The 15,892-nt window shown below is 59.1% G+C and overlaps 1 protein-coding gene across 12 annotated transcripts in view; it reads right to left on the reverse strand.

The window, feature by feature from the left end:
* Nucleotides 1-15,892, reverse strand: part of CFAP46 (cilia and flagella associated protein 46) — a 96,873-nt gene that overhangs the window by 59,631 nt on the left and 21,350 nt on the right. For 11 of the 12 annotated variants that reach the window (XR_006345404.1, XR_006345406.1, XR_006345405.1 and 8 more), the window contains 10 exons: nt 9,598-9,826; nt 9,387-9,507; nt 8,356-8,479; nt 8,101-8,231; nt 7,480-7,607; nt 6,504-6,637; nt 5,202-5,414; nt 3,775-3,940; nt 2,212-2,361; nt 881-988 (listed from right to left, as the gene is read on the reverse strand). Coding sequence is in view for 9 of the 12 variants with exons in the window: in XM_043926148.1 (XP_043782083.1) it covers nt 881-988; nt 2,212-2,361; nt 3,775-3,940; nt 5,202-5,414; nt 6,504-6,637; nt 7,480-7,607; nt 8,101-8,231; nt 8,356-8,479; nt 9,387-9,507; nt 9,598-9,826 (1,504 nt within the window). In the remaining 3 variants the exon portion in view is untranslated. The remainder of the gene's footprint in view (nt 1-880; nt 989-2,211; nt 2,362-3,774; nt 3,941-5,201; nt 5,415-6,503; nt 6,638-7,479; nt 7,608-8,100; nt 8,232-8,355; nt 8,480-9,386; nt 9,508-9,597; nt 9,827-15,892) is intronic. The other variant, XM_043926153.1, reaches the window with a different exon arrangement.

The raw sequence follows: 15,892 nt of genomic DNA on the forward strand, positions 1-15,892 counted from the left end.
AGGGGACACCTGTGGGGGGGAGGGGACACCTGGGGGTGGGGTGACAGCTGTGGGGGAGGGGACACCTGTGAGGGGAGGGGACACCTGTGGGGGGAGGGGACACCTGTGAGGAGAGGGGACACCTGTGGGGGAGGGGACACCTGTGGGGCTGAGGTGATACCTGCGGGGGAGGTGACAGCTGGGGGTCTGAGGTGATACCTGCGGGGGAGGTGACAGCTGGGCTGTGAGGGGACACCTGTGGGGGAGGGGACACCTGTGGGGGGAGGGGACACCTGTGGGGGAGGGGACACCTGTGGGGGGAGGGGACACCTGTGGGGGAGGGGACACCTGTGCGGAGAGGGGACACCTGTGGGGGGAGGGGACACCTGGGGGTGGGGTGACACCTGTGGGGGAAGGGACACCTGTGGGATAGCAGGTGACACCTGTGGGGGAAGGGACACCTGTGGGGGAGGGGACACCTGTGGGGGAGGGGACACCTGTGGGGGAGGGGACACCTGTGGGATAGCAGGTGACACCTGTGAGGGGAGGGGACACCTGGGGGTGGGGTGACACCTGTGGGGGGAGGGGACACCTGTGGGGGAGGGGACACCTGTGGGGGGAGGGGACACCTGTGGGGGAGGGGACACCTGTGGGATAGCAGGTGACACCTGTGGGGGAGGGGACACCTGGGGGTGGGGTGACACCTGTGGGGGGAGGGGACACCTGTGGGGGGAGGGGACACCTGTGGGGGAGGGGACACCTGTGGGATAGCAGGGGACACCTGTGGGGCAGGGGACACCTGGGGGTGGGGTGACACCTGTGGGGGGAGAGGACACCTGTGGGATATGAGGTGACACATCTGCGGGAGGAGGTGGCACCTCTAGGGTGGGGGGACACCCACCTGGGCTAAGGGGGGCACAGTGAAGTCCATGAGGCCCAGCCCGTTGCAGGAGTACATCTCCAGGGCGACGAGAACTCTGGTCATGGAGCTGATGTCTTCGTTGGTGCTCTGGTGGGAGGAAGGCAGAGGGCCCGTGAGGCCCAAGCGCTGGAGAGCCCGGAATCCTGGGGATGTGAGCCCTGAGACACAGCAGCTCTTCAGCGACAACAGGAGCTGTCAGTGTGAAAGTCTGTTTCCAAGATGGTTTAGTCGCTAAGTTGTGCCCAACTCTTATGACGCCGAGCCTGCCAGGCTCCTCTGTCCACAGGATTCTTCAGGCCAGAATACTGGAGTGGGTTGTCATTTCCTTCTCCAGGGGATCTTCCCAACCCAGGAATCAAACCCGGTCTCCTGCATTGCAGGCGGATTCTTTACCGACTGATCTACGAGGGAAGCAAAAGACTTGGCAATGAGGGAAACCACAAGGACTCCCCTTGAGGCTCAGCTGGTAAAGAATCCGCCTGCAATGCGGGAGACCCGGGTTCAATCTCTGGGTCGGGAAGATCCCCTGGAGAAGGGAAAGGCTACCCACTCCAGTATTCTGGCCTGGAGAATTCCATGGACTGTATAGTCCCTGGGGTCACAAAGAGTGGGATACGACTGAGCAACTTTCCCTTCCCTTCCTTCTTTCCTGTCTCCAAGTTATCTTCTCATGAGATAAGCGGGAGCAGGCACTGCAGCCCTAAGGTGGTTGGGCAGCTAACTGACCCGGCCAGATGTGGAGGGCAACTGGCCAGGCACAGGGGTAGCCCTGTGCCGGCGGGCCACCCCCGTGAACCGGCTCCAATCCATGCTTGCTCCTGCCGAGATCAGATGCCCCTCCCTGAGGGCCACACTCTCGCCAGCCTCACTTCCCACCTAAAGCAGTGTGTCCCGGCTCCAGCCGGGCCGAGGGAGCCTCCCGTGGGCTCCATCCGTGTCCCAGCCCCGTCTGCTGGGTCCCCGGCTGCTCCCCACCCCTCACTCCCGTGGTCTTCTGCTCACGGCTCAGGGGCTGCAAGGCCCTGCCAAGGGGGTGCCCCCTCTGGCCTGGAGGCGCCTCCAGATAAGCCAAAGTGAGGTATCAGCGGGTGGACAGTGCCCCAGAAGCCCAGCCCTCTTGCTGGACAGTTAGAACCAGGGCCATCGGCTGGAGGAAGGAGGGGAGGCTGCGGCCAGGTAGCTCGAGGAGGCCTTCTGCCCCATCCCTACGGGTGGCAGCCACAGCGAGGACAGAGCCTCCTGCAGGGAAGCCTCCCAGCACGGCCCGCCCCGCCCCCAGCACGGCCCCGCCCCCAGGCTGCTCTTAGCACCTGCTCCTCCGTGCCCAGCCGTGGCCCGATCTGCTGCTGCAGGAGCTGCTTGCCCTTCACCCACGTGGCAATGAGCTGCTGCCGGGCACTCACGGGCACCACCTCCTCGGGCTCCATCCCGTTGGTCAGGTTCAGGGCAAACTCGCAGATCTGAAATGGAGGGGCTCTTGTTCACGACACCTGAATCCAAACAGGGAACCTGGGCCAAGACCCCATCTGCAAAAACAAGTGGACCTGACTCTCGGTCCAGCCGGCAAAGTGGTCCAAACAGGCCAAGTCCTGAGGCGATGAGGCATGGCGGCTGCGGCCGCGTCCTCTTGTGCCCTCACCCTGCGGTGAGCCCAGCCCCTGGTGTTGCCATCAGGTCCCCCCACAGGTCCCCACCGGCCTCGACACAGTGGCTGATGTTGGTTCTGGGGGCTGCACGGCCAGGACTGAGCTCCCTGTCCCGCCTGCATGAATGAGGCCTTGGTTCCCTGTCTTTCACTGGCGGTGGGACCCCATCACCTGTCATAGGCTTGGCCCCTGGAGCCACCATGCCAGGCACTAACCATGCACCCCATTTTGCTCCATGTTTTCTGAGGTTTCATTTTTCCCCTCAAGTGTAACATGAACACCTGTCTTTCATGAACCGCTCAGGACCCTGCAGCTCAGAAACCCAGGGAGCTGACAGCCCCACCCCTGCTGTTCCTCTGTGCAGCCTGGTCAAGGACACCCCCCTTCCTGGGCTTGCCTGGGAAGACTCCTTCCCATCAGGCCCCACAGCAGAGGGCATGGTTGATCCCAGATGCAGCCACCTGCCCTCCGTGGGCACGCTGGCCTGGCCCTTCCTGACAGACACCTAGCCACAGAACAGTCGTGCCCCATACCCTGCTCTCCTGGACGGTCTGGAAGCCATCGGACAGGCCCCAGCAAGGGCAGCCCAGACTCACCCCTCCCTATCTGGTGGGATCCCTGGAGCCTCGCAAGTGCCTGCCTTCTGCCCTCTGCCTGAGCCCTCACCCACTCCGCCCAGCTCTGCCATCCCTGCCAGACATGCAGCCGGCCTGGCTTTCCCAGGGCCCAGGCGCCCCCGCATCGTGACACGGTGGCTCCTTTGTCCTCTCTCCCTGCCCTATGTTACAGCCGGGCCCGCAGCAGGCGGCAGAGGTGGTCTTTGAACTCCTGCAGGAGGTGCTGCTCTGGGCTGGTCAACGCCATCAACATCCATCCTCCTTGACCGGGATGGCCACCCACAGCCCACGTCACCAGGAGGTAAAGTCAGGGGACAAACGTCCCCCCGCCCCGGTCACTGTGGAACCGCCGGTGACCGGGGTCCGCACTTTTTGTTCGTTCTGCAGCATCCCACTCTGAACTGCACCGGCCCTGCTCTCCAGCCTCACATGCTTTTTCTGCGGTCTGAGCCATGCAGGGATGTCCCTGACCCTACAGAGTCCTCATTTTTAGAGAAAGCACATCCCGCCCAGCCCCTCCGCCCCAAGCCCCATTTCCGGGCAGTTGAGAAGCCCCCAGCCTCACTTCCTCAGCTGCCCTCCCCGCGCCACCCCACCTGCCGGGCGGTACCTCCACGGCGGCCCTGACTTCAGAGGCAGCCTCGGGGTCCAGCGGCGTGTGGAGCGGGTTGGAGCGCGCCTGCTTCCTGGCCTTCTCCGGAACCAGGGCCGGGATCCAGTGGATGATCAGGCCTCGCGCGAGCGCACTGCACAGCATCGCCAGCAGCAGCGAGTCCCTGCAAGACCAGCGCGTTCAGGCCAGGCCGCCCCGGGGGAGCCGCGGGGGTGCTGTGACCGGCCGGCTGAGGGGCACCCTCTGTGCCGCGTGGGCGGGACCCCCAGGGAGTCCGCGGGGCCTGGACGCACAGGCCTGCCTGGCCGCCATGCCCGCCACTGGGCCGTCCAGCAGGCCCTCCATCGGGTGCCAGGTAAGCGGACTTGGGCCAGAACCTCCCTGTTTCTCTTTGAAACGTCTCAGTGCCAGAACCGTCAGAACTGGCAAACATGCCTGATCTGCATGAGCACAGATACGGACGCCCCCCTGAGAAGGAGAGGCACGCCCCCCCAGCACCCCCCTGAGAAGGAGAGGCACGCCCCCCCCAGAACCCGCCTGAGAAGGAGAGGCACGCCCCCCCCAGCAGCCCCCTGAGAAGGAGAGGCACGCCCCCCAGCACCCCCGTGGTCCCGGGGACCCTGCCGGGACCTCGTGCCCAGAGGAGAGCTGAGGGCACCAGGCAGGCCCCTGAGAGGCATGCCCCCCAGCAGCCCCGTGGTCCCAGGGACCCTGCTGGGACCTCGTGCCCAGAGGAGAGCTGCGGGCCCCAGGCAGGCCCCTGAGAGGCATGCCCCCCAGCAGCCCCGTGGTCCCGGGGCCCTGCCGGGGTCGTGCCCAGAGGAGCGCTGCGGGCCCCAGGCAGGCCCCTGCCCTGCGGCCTGTTCCGCTGTGTGCTCCTGTGCAGACATCTCTGGGTCCTGGTTCACGCGAGCCTTCCTATTTCAGAATCTGTCAAAAACCTTTAAATCTGAGTGTTTAGACTAAAAGCCAAACCAACAGAAAACACAAAGAGGGCTTCAAAAGCTAGCTCATCATGAGGGAAAGCTGTGACCTTTGACCTGACTTGATGCTTTCATGCTTCTCAGCTGGATGAGGAAACACAGGGACCCAGGTCAGCTTCCAGCCCTGTTTCTGTGAGACCCCGGCCTCTGCCAACCTCTCCCAGAATCCCTCTGCTTGGAACAGATTGGGACAGGCTGGGAGTCCTGTGGGCATGAGGGCGCCCGAGCAATCCCCACGTGCCTGCCTGCGGCTCAGAGAGGGTGCGTGTTTTGCCTGGGGTACACAGCCAGTTAGACAGAAGCCCCATCGCTGCCGGGCGCTGGGTGCTGGTGGCCCCACATGCTCCTCCCCCGAGGGGACGCACGTCTGCCCCCCGGCTCCCAGCCTGAAGCCCAGGGTCTCTGGCAGCGGCAGGACGGAGCCTGGACAGCCTCACGCACCCGCTGTGGCCCACGGCCTTCACGATGCCCAGCAGGTGGTACAGGGCGTCCAGGAGCTCCCGCTGCCGCCCGGCCTTGAGGAGGTGGTGGTTGTGATTCAGCACGTAGACCACGGCGTTCTGCACGATCCACGGCTCCTGGAGCTCCTGCCCGATGTCGGCGGAGCGCAGCCAGCAGCTCATGGCGTACTGCGAGAGGCCCTCTATCCAGTTCCTGCGGGAGGCATCCGTCAGGCTCTCCGGGAGCCAGACTCTGCCTGAGCCAGCACTCGGACGCCACCCAGAAGCCGTCCCTGGAGCCGGGGCTCAGAAGGCTGCCCTGTCAGGGGCTGCCCGTCGTTCTCGCTGAAGGACAGGACCTGCCTGGCTCCCCCCGGCCCTCCCATCTCCCTGCCCATCCCTGTCTGAGGCTGGACCCCCGGCCAAGGCCTGCAAGCTGCCTGTCCACCTCTACATCTGCCTGCGCCAGTCTCCCTGGCCCATCACACACAGGGCGCCCTCCTCGGTCTGCGTGGACACCGGGCACCTGCTGGCCTCAGACCAAGGCTTGGTGAACCTTTATCGTGAAGGGCCAGACAGCAGGTACCCTGGGGTTTGACAGCTACACAGTCCCTTCTCTGTTGTGTCGTTTTTGCTATTGAGTTTCACAAACTAAAAAGTGTCAAAACCACTGTGAGTTGGCGGGCTGTACAAAAGCTGTGGGTCAGATGCGGCCCAGGCCCTCTTCCAGGCGTGGAGAGCCTGGCCCTAGCCCCAGGCTGTGCTCTGAAACCTCCAGACAAATGCCGTCTGCACAGAGTTGGGGTCCTTCCCTGAGCCCTTCCTGGGCAAAGGGCAGGCAGGCCCCCCACAGCGGGCACGTATGAGGGCCCGGCCACCGGGGGAGCCAGTGGGGCAGACCCATCCCTGCGGTCAGTGGGCAGCTAGGGCCTCGGCTCCCGGGACGGCCCCGTGGACGGTCACTCACTGCCACGTTCACTTTATACTTCACTTCAGATGAAAACAGCAAAATACTGTTGCTACGACAGCACCGCTCTCCTGATTGAATGGCACCTGCCTCTCACGTGGACAAGGTTTCTGCGGGTTCCCTGCGGACCCTCGTCCTGATCACGGACTTCCCGGGACAGCTTCCCCCGTGACCACCACCCCCCTCACACCCCGTTTCCACTAGTGACAGGAAAGACTGGCCACACGGGCGCCGGTGTGAGCCACGAGACATGCCGGGCAGCGGCCCCTGCCTCTCAGCGCTGCGCTCAGCCCAGCCCCCGCCTTGTGCCCCCAGCCCCGCAGGCGGCGCCCCTACCGGTACGTGATCCACTCGGCATTGTCCTCCGGGGACTCGGGTATGTAGCCCATCGGGTGCTGGCTCATGTCCTCGGGGGGCGTGGGCCGGTCGTTCAGCTGCACGCCTTCCGACCGCAGCAGGTGGACGGTGGCCTGCGGAGGACGGAGTGGCCAGCGGCCCCTGAGCAGAGGCAGGCACGGTGCCCACAGGCCTTCCCAACCCCTGACCCTCCCTACCCCAGGGGACACCTCCTCCCCCACACACCTGCGACTCAGAGATGCAGCCCCCCAGGACAAACGTGCCCCTTACGCCGCAGGGGCCACCGAGTCCTGGTCCCTGTCCTCTGCGGCCATGCACGGATGCCTCGGAGGTGGCCGAGGCCCCTGGGCAGGGCGACGGGACTGACAACGGGGGCGGGTGCCTTGCCTGGGGCCCCGGGCTTGCCCACCTGCCCCAACTCACAGCACTGGCCGGGCCCTCAGGAGGTGACCGGCAGGCCCTCACTGACCAAGCCCGGGAGCGTTCTGTCTGGGTTACGCCAGGTTGCTCCCTCGACCCCCAAAAGAAACCACCCCAAGTGGCCTCACCGCTGTGTGCATGTGCAGGCCCCCCGCTCCACCACCCGGCTGGCCTGGGGTCTCTGCGTGTGCACAGAGGGGGCCAGGCTCGCTGTGGGCCCAGCAGCCTCCAAGATGACATCAGAAACCAGGTTTCTCTCTCACACCTGACTCAAAGTGCTTCTGAAGCTACTCGCGGGCCAGGACATGCCCAGGTCCAGTACCAACCAGCCCCTGGGACCCACATCACTGGGGACTCACAGTTCACACACTCCTTCAAAGGACAATTAATATCAACACTCCTCACGATACATTTTGACATGTTTTTCTTCCAGAAAACCTCCCAAGAATGCAGGAAAACTTTCGTAAGCGACAGGCCACTTGGGGAGCAGGGCTGGATGCTGAGGGTCACGTCTGTGCAGATACAGGGGACGCACCTCGGCGCTGATGAAGCCCACCTCCGCGAACTTGCGCAGCAGTGTGGGGGATGCCTGCTTCTGCAGGGTGGCTTCTGAGTGGCCCCAGGAGTCCAGCCCTGGGCCGTCCCAGCCCTTCTTCTTCCTGCCTGCAACACCAGGGTGCCACCTGTCAGAGCCTGAAGTGCTTCTCAGGGATGGCATGGTCCCCGAGAAGGGGGGTGGGGTGAGGGGCGGCATCTCTGGGAGGCCTCCCAAGCACAGGGCCCCAGGGGCGGCGAGGGCTGCCCAAAGCCAGCTTGGCCTCAGCGAACCTCCAGCTGATTCCCCAACAGACAGCGCAGCTCTTGGTTTTGCATGTGCTGTTCTGCCCCTCAAGAAGCCCCCATCACTCCCGCAACACCCACGTCTCTGCCCCCTGGGGCCCCTGGCATGCCCCCGTGTCCTCACCATCCCCAAGACCACCGCTTCCAGGGACCTGCAGGCCAGACTCAGCCGGACCCAGTGCTCACGGTGGAGGGCCGCTCCCGCCCAGCCTCTGCCTGGAGGCTCCAGCCCCATGACCACTTCCTGAGCTCTGGTGGACCCCACAGTGACCCCACAGTGCCTGGGAAGAGCCCGTGTGTGGCTGGAGGGACCCACCTCGCTTGAACTTGGCCGGCTTCTTCACCTTGACGCTGTCATACAGGAGGCAGAAGCGGCTGGCCGTCCGGCACACGTCCCACACGTTCTGCTTCCGGGCCACCTTGGCCAGCTCTGCCCAGATGTGTATCCTGCACAGACGTGCAGGCCACAGCTTGCTCGGGGAGCCGGCCAGGGGCCACTCAGGTTGGGGGGAGGGTGGGCCGGCGCCACGTCCACCCAGACCCGAGGCCCCGCACCCCCAGGGCCGCTCACCGCTCCTTGTCGTTCTGGCCGCCCAGGCGCCGCAGATGGCCCACGGCCTTGTCCACGCTGAGCGTGTGGTGCCGCGCCTTGGCAAACAGGTAGGTGAAGCGGCCCCGGGTTTTCCCGGTGGAAACTGCAGGGGGACAGCAGGATGGGGTGCTGACGCAGCAAGTCGGGAACACTCCCGAAACCAGCCCACGTGGGACTCGGGACAGGGTGGGGCGGAGCCTCCCATGGACATTTTTTTATCTTTTCATGAAAGTTCACTTCGGTCGCTCTCAGTCATGTCCGACTGTTTGTGACCCCATGAACTGCAGCATGCCAGGCCTCCTTGTCCATCACCAACTCCTGGAGTCCATCCAAACCCATGTCCATTGAGTTGGTGATTGCATCCCACCATCTCATCCTCTGTCGTCCCCTACTCCTCCTGTCCTCAATCTTTCCCAGCATCGGGGTCTTTTCAAATGAGTCAGCTCTCCGCATCAGGTGGCCAAAGTATTGGAGTTTCGGCTTCAGAGTCAGTCCTTCCAATGAACACCCAGGACTGATCTCCTTTAGGATGGACTGGTTAGATTTCATGAGAGTTACGTCTTGCTAAATGTGATTTGTCTGGGAGGGGACTCCAGGCGCCAAGAGCAGCTGGTGGGCAGAATGACTGGCAGCACGAGCCGCCAGGCTGGCCCCCAATGCCCACCACCCATGCCGAGGTCTTCAGGAGCTGGCTGGCGGAGACCCTGCTGAAGCCCCTTGCCCGTCAGCCCGCTTCTCCTGCCTGAGCCCTCGCTGGGTGCAGCACACCAAGCCCCGTGTGCCCGGGGTGCCTGCCCTTCAGGGCCCGAGGCCCTCACACCTGGCAGGACAGGAAGGAAACAGGTGGCACTGCCTCCCGCTGGGCGGGGCCGTATGGCCCAGGAGACAGGCTCCCCCTGCCCCCACAAGTCAGGGCGGGAGAGTGGGGCAGGAGGCCGCACACGGGCACAGAGGCCCGTGGGGGCGGAGGTCCGGGCGGGCGGGCGCCCCCACCGAGAGCACCTGCGCACCTTTGGCCTCGTTCTCGCTGTCGAGCACGACCTGGAAGGTGTCGGGGGCCAGGGCCAGCCCCGCATTCACCAGGAGCGCCCGCTTCTTGCGCACGCTGTCCTTGGGCATCGCCTTCTTTGCCTGCAGAGGGGAGACGACGTGCTGAATGGCTTCCTGCCCAGCCCTCGGGGTCTGACGGGCCCACCCGCCCGGGAGCCGAGCCCGCGGCACCTGCTCGATGGCCATGGTGGCCTTGTCCTCGTCGCGTGTGGGCACCTGGTACAAGGTGGCGCACAGCTGCAGGCGGTTGAGGGCCATCTTGATCTTGTCCTGGTAGAGCCCCAGGCCGTCCAGGAGCATGGCCTTCTTCAGGTGCTCCATGGCAGGCTCCAGCCGGTCCGCGTCCTCCTCGATGTGCGCCATCTCCAGGTGCACCTGGCAGCGAAGCTGGGCCGCGAGGCTGGGGGGCAGACGGCGTCAGGGGTGGCGCCGGGCTTTCCAGCCCCGCCTTCCGCCTGCCCTGCTGCCAGGACCCACACGAGGGACGAAGAGGAGGGCCCTGCGGACCCCGGGAGATCTCAGAGACCACTGGTGCACCAGGGCTGAGAAGCAGCAGGTGGGCCAGCTGGGTCCGTGCCAGAACCAGCCGAGGCGTGAAAGCCAGGGTGCCCGGCACCGTGGGGGCTCCTAGTGTCACCAGCAAGTGAGCTCAGTGCCGCCCGAGGCCAAGGCTGTATATTGTCCCCCTGCTTGCTTAACTTATGTGCAGAGCACATCATGAGAAACGCTGGGCTGGAGGAAGCACAAGCTGGAATCAAGATCGCCGGGAGAAATATCAATAACCTCAGATACATGGATGACACCACCCTTATGGCAGAAAGTGAAGAACTAAACAGCCTCTTGATGAAAGTGAAAGAGGAGAGTGAAAAAGTTGGCTTAAAGCTCAACATTCAGGAAACCAAGATCATGGCATCTGGTCCCATCACTTCATGGCAAATAGATGGGGAAACAATGGAAACAGTGACAGACTTTATTTTGGGGGCCTCCAAAATCACTGCAGATGGTGACTGCAGCCATGAAATTAAAAGACGCTTGTGCCTTAGAAGACAAGTTATGACCAACCTAGGCAGCATATTAAAAAGCAGAGACATTACTTTGTCAACATCTAGTCACGGACAAATGTCAACATTTGTCCATCTAGTCAAAGCTATGATTTTTCCAGTAGTCATGTATGGATGTGAGAGTTGGACTATAAAGCTGAGCACTGAAGAATTGATGGTTTTGAACTGTGGTGTTGGAGAAGACTCTTGAGAGTCCCTTGGACTGCAAGGAGATCCAATCAGTCCATCCTAAATGAGATCAGTCCTGGGTGTTCATTGGAAGGACTGATGCTGAAGCTGAAACTCTAATACTTCGGCCACCTCATGAGAAAAACTGAGTCATTGGGAAAGACCCTGATGCTGGCAAAGATTGAAGGCAGGAGGAGAAGGGGCCGACAGGGCATCACATCACCGACTCAATGGACATGAGTTTGAGCAAGCTCTGGGAGTTGGTGATGGACAGGGAGGCCTGGCGTGCTGCAGTCCATGGGGTCGCAAAGAGTCGGACACGACTGAGCGACTGAACTGAACTGAGGCCCAGGCTTTGCCTTGGGGGGCGGGGCCCTCTCTGCTCTGCTCTGAGTCTCTCCATCTCCTCGGCCATGGCTCACACATCCCAGCTCAGAACAGCCACGCGTCCACGGGCTGTGGGTCCTGCCTGGAGCTTGTTCTTGCTGCGTCCCTGCTGGAGCCGCCCACGTCTAAAACAATAAAGTCTCCCCAAAGCCTTCACATCAGCAGCACCTGCAGTCCCCGCACAGCCTCTGCCCTGCACAGGAGCATCAACACGGCCGATAACTTGGGTCCAGTTAAAGTGCGAGGGGACCCACGGACTGACCCCCCACCGAAACAAGGCGAGAGCGTCACAGGCTGGGGCTGTGGCCTCGGGGGTGAGGAGGCAGCGGTCAGGGCACCTGGGCGTCGTGGGCAGGAGAGGGCACCCGGGTGAGGCCAAGGGTGAGGTCTGTGCTCCTGTCAGGGGACTGGGTCCACAGCGTCTGCCTGGAAGCCTGGACGGTAGCCAGTGACGGGTCCCTTCCCTCTGGGGCAGGGAGAGAGGAGGCCCGCAGAAGGGAGTCGGCCCAGGGCCTCGGGGTGTGCTCAGGGCAGGCAGCTTGAGCCTGAATCCGCAATGTGAGACCCGTTCCGGGCTGAACCTCCCTAGGAACCAGCTGAGGCAAGCTGATTGAGAGTCCCTTGGACAGCAAGGAGATCCAGCCAGTCAATCCTAAAGGAAATCAACTCTGATATTCACTGGAAGAAGGACTGATGCTGAAGCTGAAACTCCAATACTTTGTCCAGCTGATGTGAAGAGCCAACTCACTGGAAAAGACCCTGATACTGGCAAAGACTGAGGACAGGAGGAGAAGGGGACGACACAGGATGAGATGGTTGGATGGCACTATCAACTCAATGGACATGAGTTTGAGCAAGCTGCGGGAGATGGTGAAGGACAGGGAGGCCTGGCGTGCGGCAGTTCCTAGGGTCACAAAGAGTCTGACAAGAGTGACTGAAGAGCAACACAGCAGAACAGTCCTTCCAGAAACAAGCCAGCAAAGCCCCGGCTCAAGGAGGCCGCGCAGATGAGGCCAGTACACAGAGCTGACTCAGATGAGAGGCCCCGCGCCTGCCAAAACAGGACCAACGGGGTCAGACGAAGAGCACTCGAAATGAGTGATTTTCAGAGCTACTCTGCTTCCAGTGGTGACCAGGTCTCTGCCAGGCGTAAAGCTGGACCCAACAGCCCCAGGTCTGGGCAGTGCAAGCCTGGGGCCCTGGAGCAGGAAACTCAGAAAAGGCCCATGCTTGCGGCCTCCTGGAGACAGTGTCCTGCGGCACTGCGGGCGGAGTGCGGACCCACGGAGCTGGGGCAGGGAGTCCAGAGAGGGGGGCCTCTGCTCGGGGCTGGAGAAGTGGAACTGGGACTGGAACCGGACCAGCTGTTGCTGGCCTGCCCAGCAGAGAGGAGACAGCTGGGCGTTGCTCTCTCACCCGACGTCAGCCGAGACTGCACGGGCTTTCTCCCCAGGAGTGAGGGCCCAGGAAGAGCGCTCTCGACCCGCCCAAAGAGAACGTGCATCAGAGCCTGCAGGGAGCACGGTGCAGGCTGGAAAACACCATGACCTTCCAGAGACACAGCCAAGGAAACAGGGAGCCACCTCTCAGCCAGTAACTGAAGTGCCCACAAAAGCAAGCAAAAACCAGCACTTCCTGAAAAGATTACAGAGTCACAGACTCCACAGAGCAGCAGCCACAGCGTCCAGCACACGACAAACAGCTGCAGCTGACGCCAGGAGCAGGAGAAGGTAAAACCCACAGTCAAAACGCGAGGTGGGCCCAACGCTGGGGTAGCAGGTGAGTCCTTCATGCAGAGATCACAATATAAAAATAAATATGTACAAAAAGGTGAAGGAAAACATTGCTAATGAGAGAACAGATACAGAATCTCAGTAAAGAAAAAAGGAAATATTACAGCAAAAACTCTGTAGTAACTGAAATGAAAAAATTCTTGGTTGAGCTTAACAGCAGACTGGAGAGCAGAAAAAGAGTCAGTGAACCTGAAGTCAGATCAATAGAAATTATCCCACCAGAAGAACATATTGAAAAAGATTTTTAAAAAATGAATAGAGCCAGGACTTCCCAGGCAGTCCAGTGGTTGAGACTTCATCTTCCAAAGCAGGAGGTGTGGGTTTGATCCCTGGTTGGGGAGCTAAGAATCCAACACGCCTGGCAGCCAAAAAGCCACGACATAAAACAGAAAAACAATACTGTAACAAATTCAACAAGATTTCTAAAAATGGTCCACATAAAAAAAAAATTCTCAGAAGAAAATGAACAGAGCCTTAGAGATCAGTTAAGACACTATTCAATGTTGTAACTTATACTCCCCCAAAAGAGCAAGAATGAGGCAGAACTATACTAAAAAAATAATAGCCAGTAATTTCCCAAATTTGATGAAAATATCATCTTACATATTTGAGTATATCAGCAAACCCCAAGAAAGCCTTTTTAAAAAAGGCTCTAAGGAATCAGTTCCGTTCAGTTGCTCAGTCATGTCCGACTCTTTGTGACTGACTCATGGACTGCAGCATGCCAGGCCTCCCTGTCCATCACCAACTCCCGGAGCTTGCTCAAATTCATGTCCATCGAGTCAGTGATGCCATCCAACCATCTCATCCTCTGCTGTCCCCTTCTCCTCCTGCTCTCAATCTTTCCCAGCATCAGGGTCTTTTCCAGTGACTCAGTTTTTCGCATCAGGGGGCCAGAGTATTGTAGTTTCAGCTTCAGCATCAGTCCTTCCAGTGAATATTCACTGGACTGATTCAAAGGACTGATCTCCTTTAGGATGGACTGATTGGATCTCCTTTCAGTCCAAGGGACTCTCAAGAGTCTTCTCCAACACCACAGTTCAAAAGCATCAGTTCACTGGCACTCAGCTTCCTTTATAGCCCCAACTCTCACATCCATACATGACTATTGGAAAAACCATAGCTTTGACTAGACAGACCTTTGTCGGCAAAGTAATAAGCAAAATGCAGAAAGCAAAAGTTAAGAGACACAAATCTGAAAACAGAAGGGAGGGGAAGACATATTACATTCAGGAGAACCACGCTTAAAATAACTCCTGGGTTTTTAGCAAAAACTACGAAGAAAATAAAACAACGTCTTCAAAGTATTTAAAGAGAAAAAATCCACAAACCCAGAATCCAATAACTGGTGAAAATAACCTTCAGAGGTGATGGTAAGGGAAAGCCATTTTTCAGGTCAACAAAAGCCAAGAGAATTCCTCACCAGCAGTCATGCATTACAAGAGGAAATAAAGGAAGCTGCTCCGGCTGAAATACCTGCAGGCACAAACCTGGATCTGAGGGTAAGCAGGAGGGGAGCGCCTGCGGGGTCGCTGAGGAAGTGGCAAATATAAGAGATGTTTTTTTTCTGTAATTCTCTTTAAAAGCAACAACACCAGCTGCTAAGAGCAATACAGCACTGTAAGATGTACGTATAACACATTTAGAAGTAAAAGACAAGCAACAGCCACACAGTGGGGTGGACGACGGGCAGGCAGACAGGCTTCCCCCCACTGACCCGGCGAAGGGGGACGTGCCCTGTTAGCCCTACAGTGACGCCCCTCCCGCCCCAGGGGTACCGTGGACAGATGAGCCGACCAACCGAAGGAAAACCACAATGGCAGAACTTCAAGCAGCCTCACAGAAGGCAGGGACAGAGCCGCAGCAGAACCCAAGGGTCAGGAGGAAACAGATGATGAGACTGCAGACAAGCTGGAAGTCACACTAAACCCAAAGGGGCCAAACAATCCAATCACAAGGCAGAGACGACCACACACAATTTAAAAAAAGACCGAGCTGCATGCTGTTGACAAGACATGATGTTAAGAGTTGTGTTCTACACTTTAAATCGAAAGGTCCACAGCATGAGAGTTGAACGGATGGAAAGAGAAACACCTCAGATGGGCTCAGATAGTCTCACTGGATTCTGTCCAACATTTAAGGAAGAAAACACCAATATTGCACAAACTCCTTCAGAAAGCAAAGGAGAAGGAATCCTTCCCACCTTCCCAAATCATTTAATGAAGTCGGCATGACCTTCATGTCAAATCCCTGGCAAAAGCATTACAAAAGAAGAAAATCACAGGCCAACATCCTCACGAATATACACGCAAAACCCTTAACCACACTAAGGGACATCAAACCCGGCAATACAGAGAAAAGCAGGCATGTCGAGACCGTGCAGGGAACGCAAGGCTGGTTCACTGCTCAAAACCCAGTCAGCGTGATTCGCCACATTAAAGATCAAAAGAGGAAAGTCAGAGCTCCTCTCAATAGTTAAAGCAGCATTCATCAGCCCTCCATGGTTAAGAAACAACACCGCAAGTGGACACTTACAATGTGTTCATTCTGTTGTACGCAATTATATCACAATAAAGTTAATCAGAAAAAGAACTGTCAGAGAAAAAAAAGGAGGGCAACTAGGTGTTATTTAAAAAACCAAACAAATATGACAATAAGATATTTTGGAAGAGGATGTCATTAAAATTTTAAAATATAGGCTAAAGAGGAAGAAATTAGAGAATTTGCAAAATAAAAGAGAACTAATGGGCTGCATGAAATCTCCAGAATTTGGTGTGAGTCACATGAGGGGGTGGGGCTGTGAACAAGGAAGTTTTGCGGGGAGGCGGGAGCCTGGGCTAGGAGCTATCATACAGCCAGCACCGTTCATTTCCTGCAGGCACTTGGGGATCTCGTCTGTGAAGACCTACATCTCTCTTCAAATCTGGGATTTTTACTCATTTAAAAATAGTTTCTCCTTCTGAGTAAAAATCCCAGATTTGAAGAGAGATGTAGGTCTTCACAGACGAGATCCCCAAGTGCCCGCAGGAAATGAACGGTGCTGGTACAGACAGCCGC

This window comes from Cervus elaphus, chromosome 15 (assembly GCF_910594005.1).
Source record: "Cervus elaphus chromosome 15, mCerEla1.1, whole genome shotgun sequence".
Lineage (NCBI taxonomy): Eukaryota > Metazoa > Chordata > Mammalia > Artiodactyla > Cervidae > Cervus > Cervus elaphus.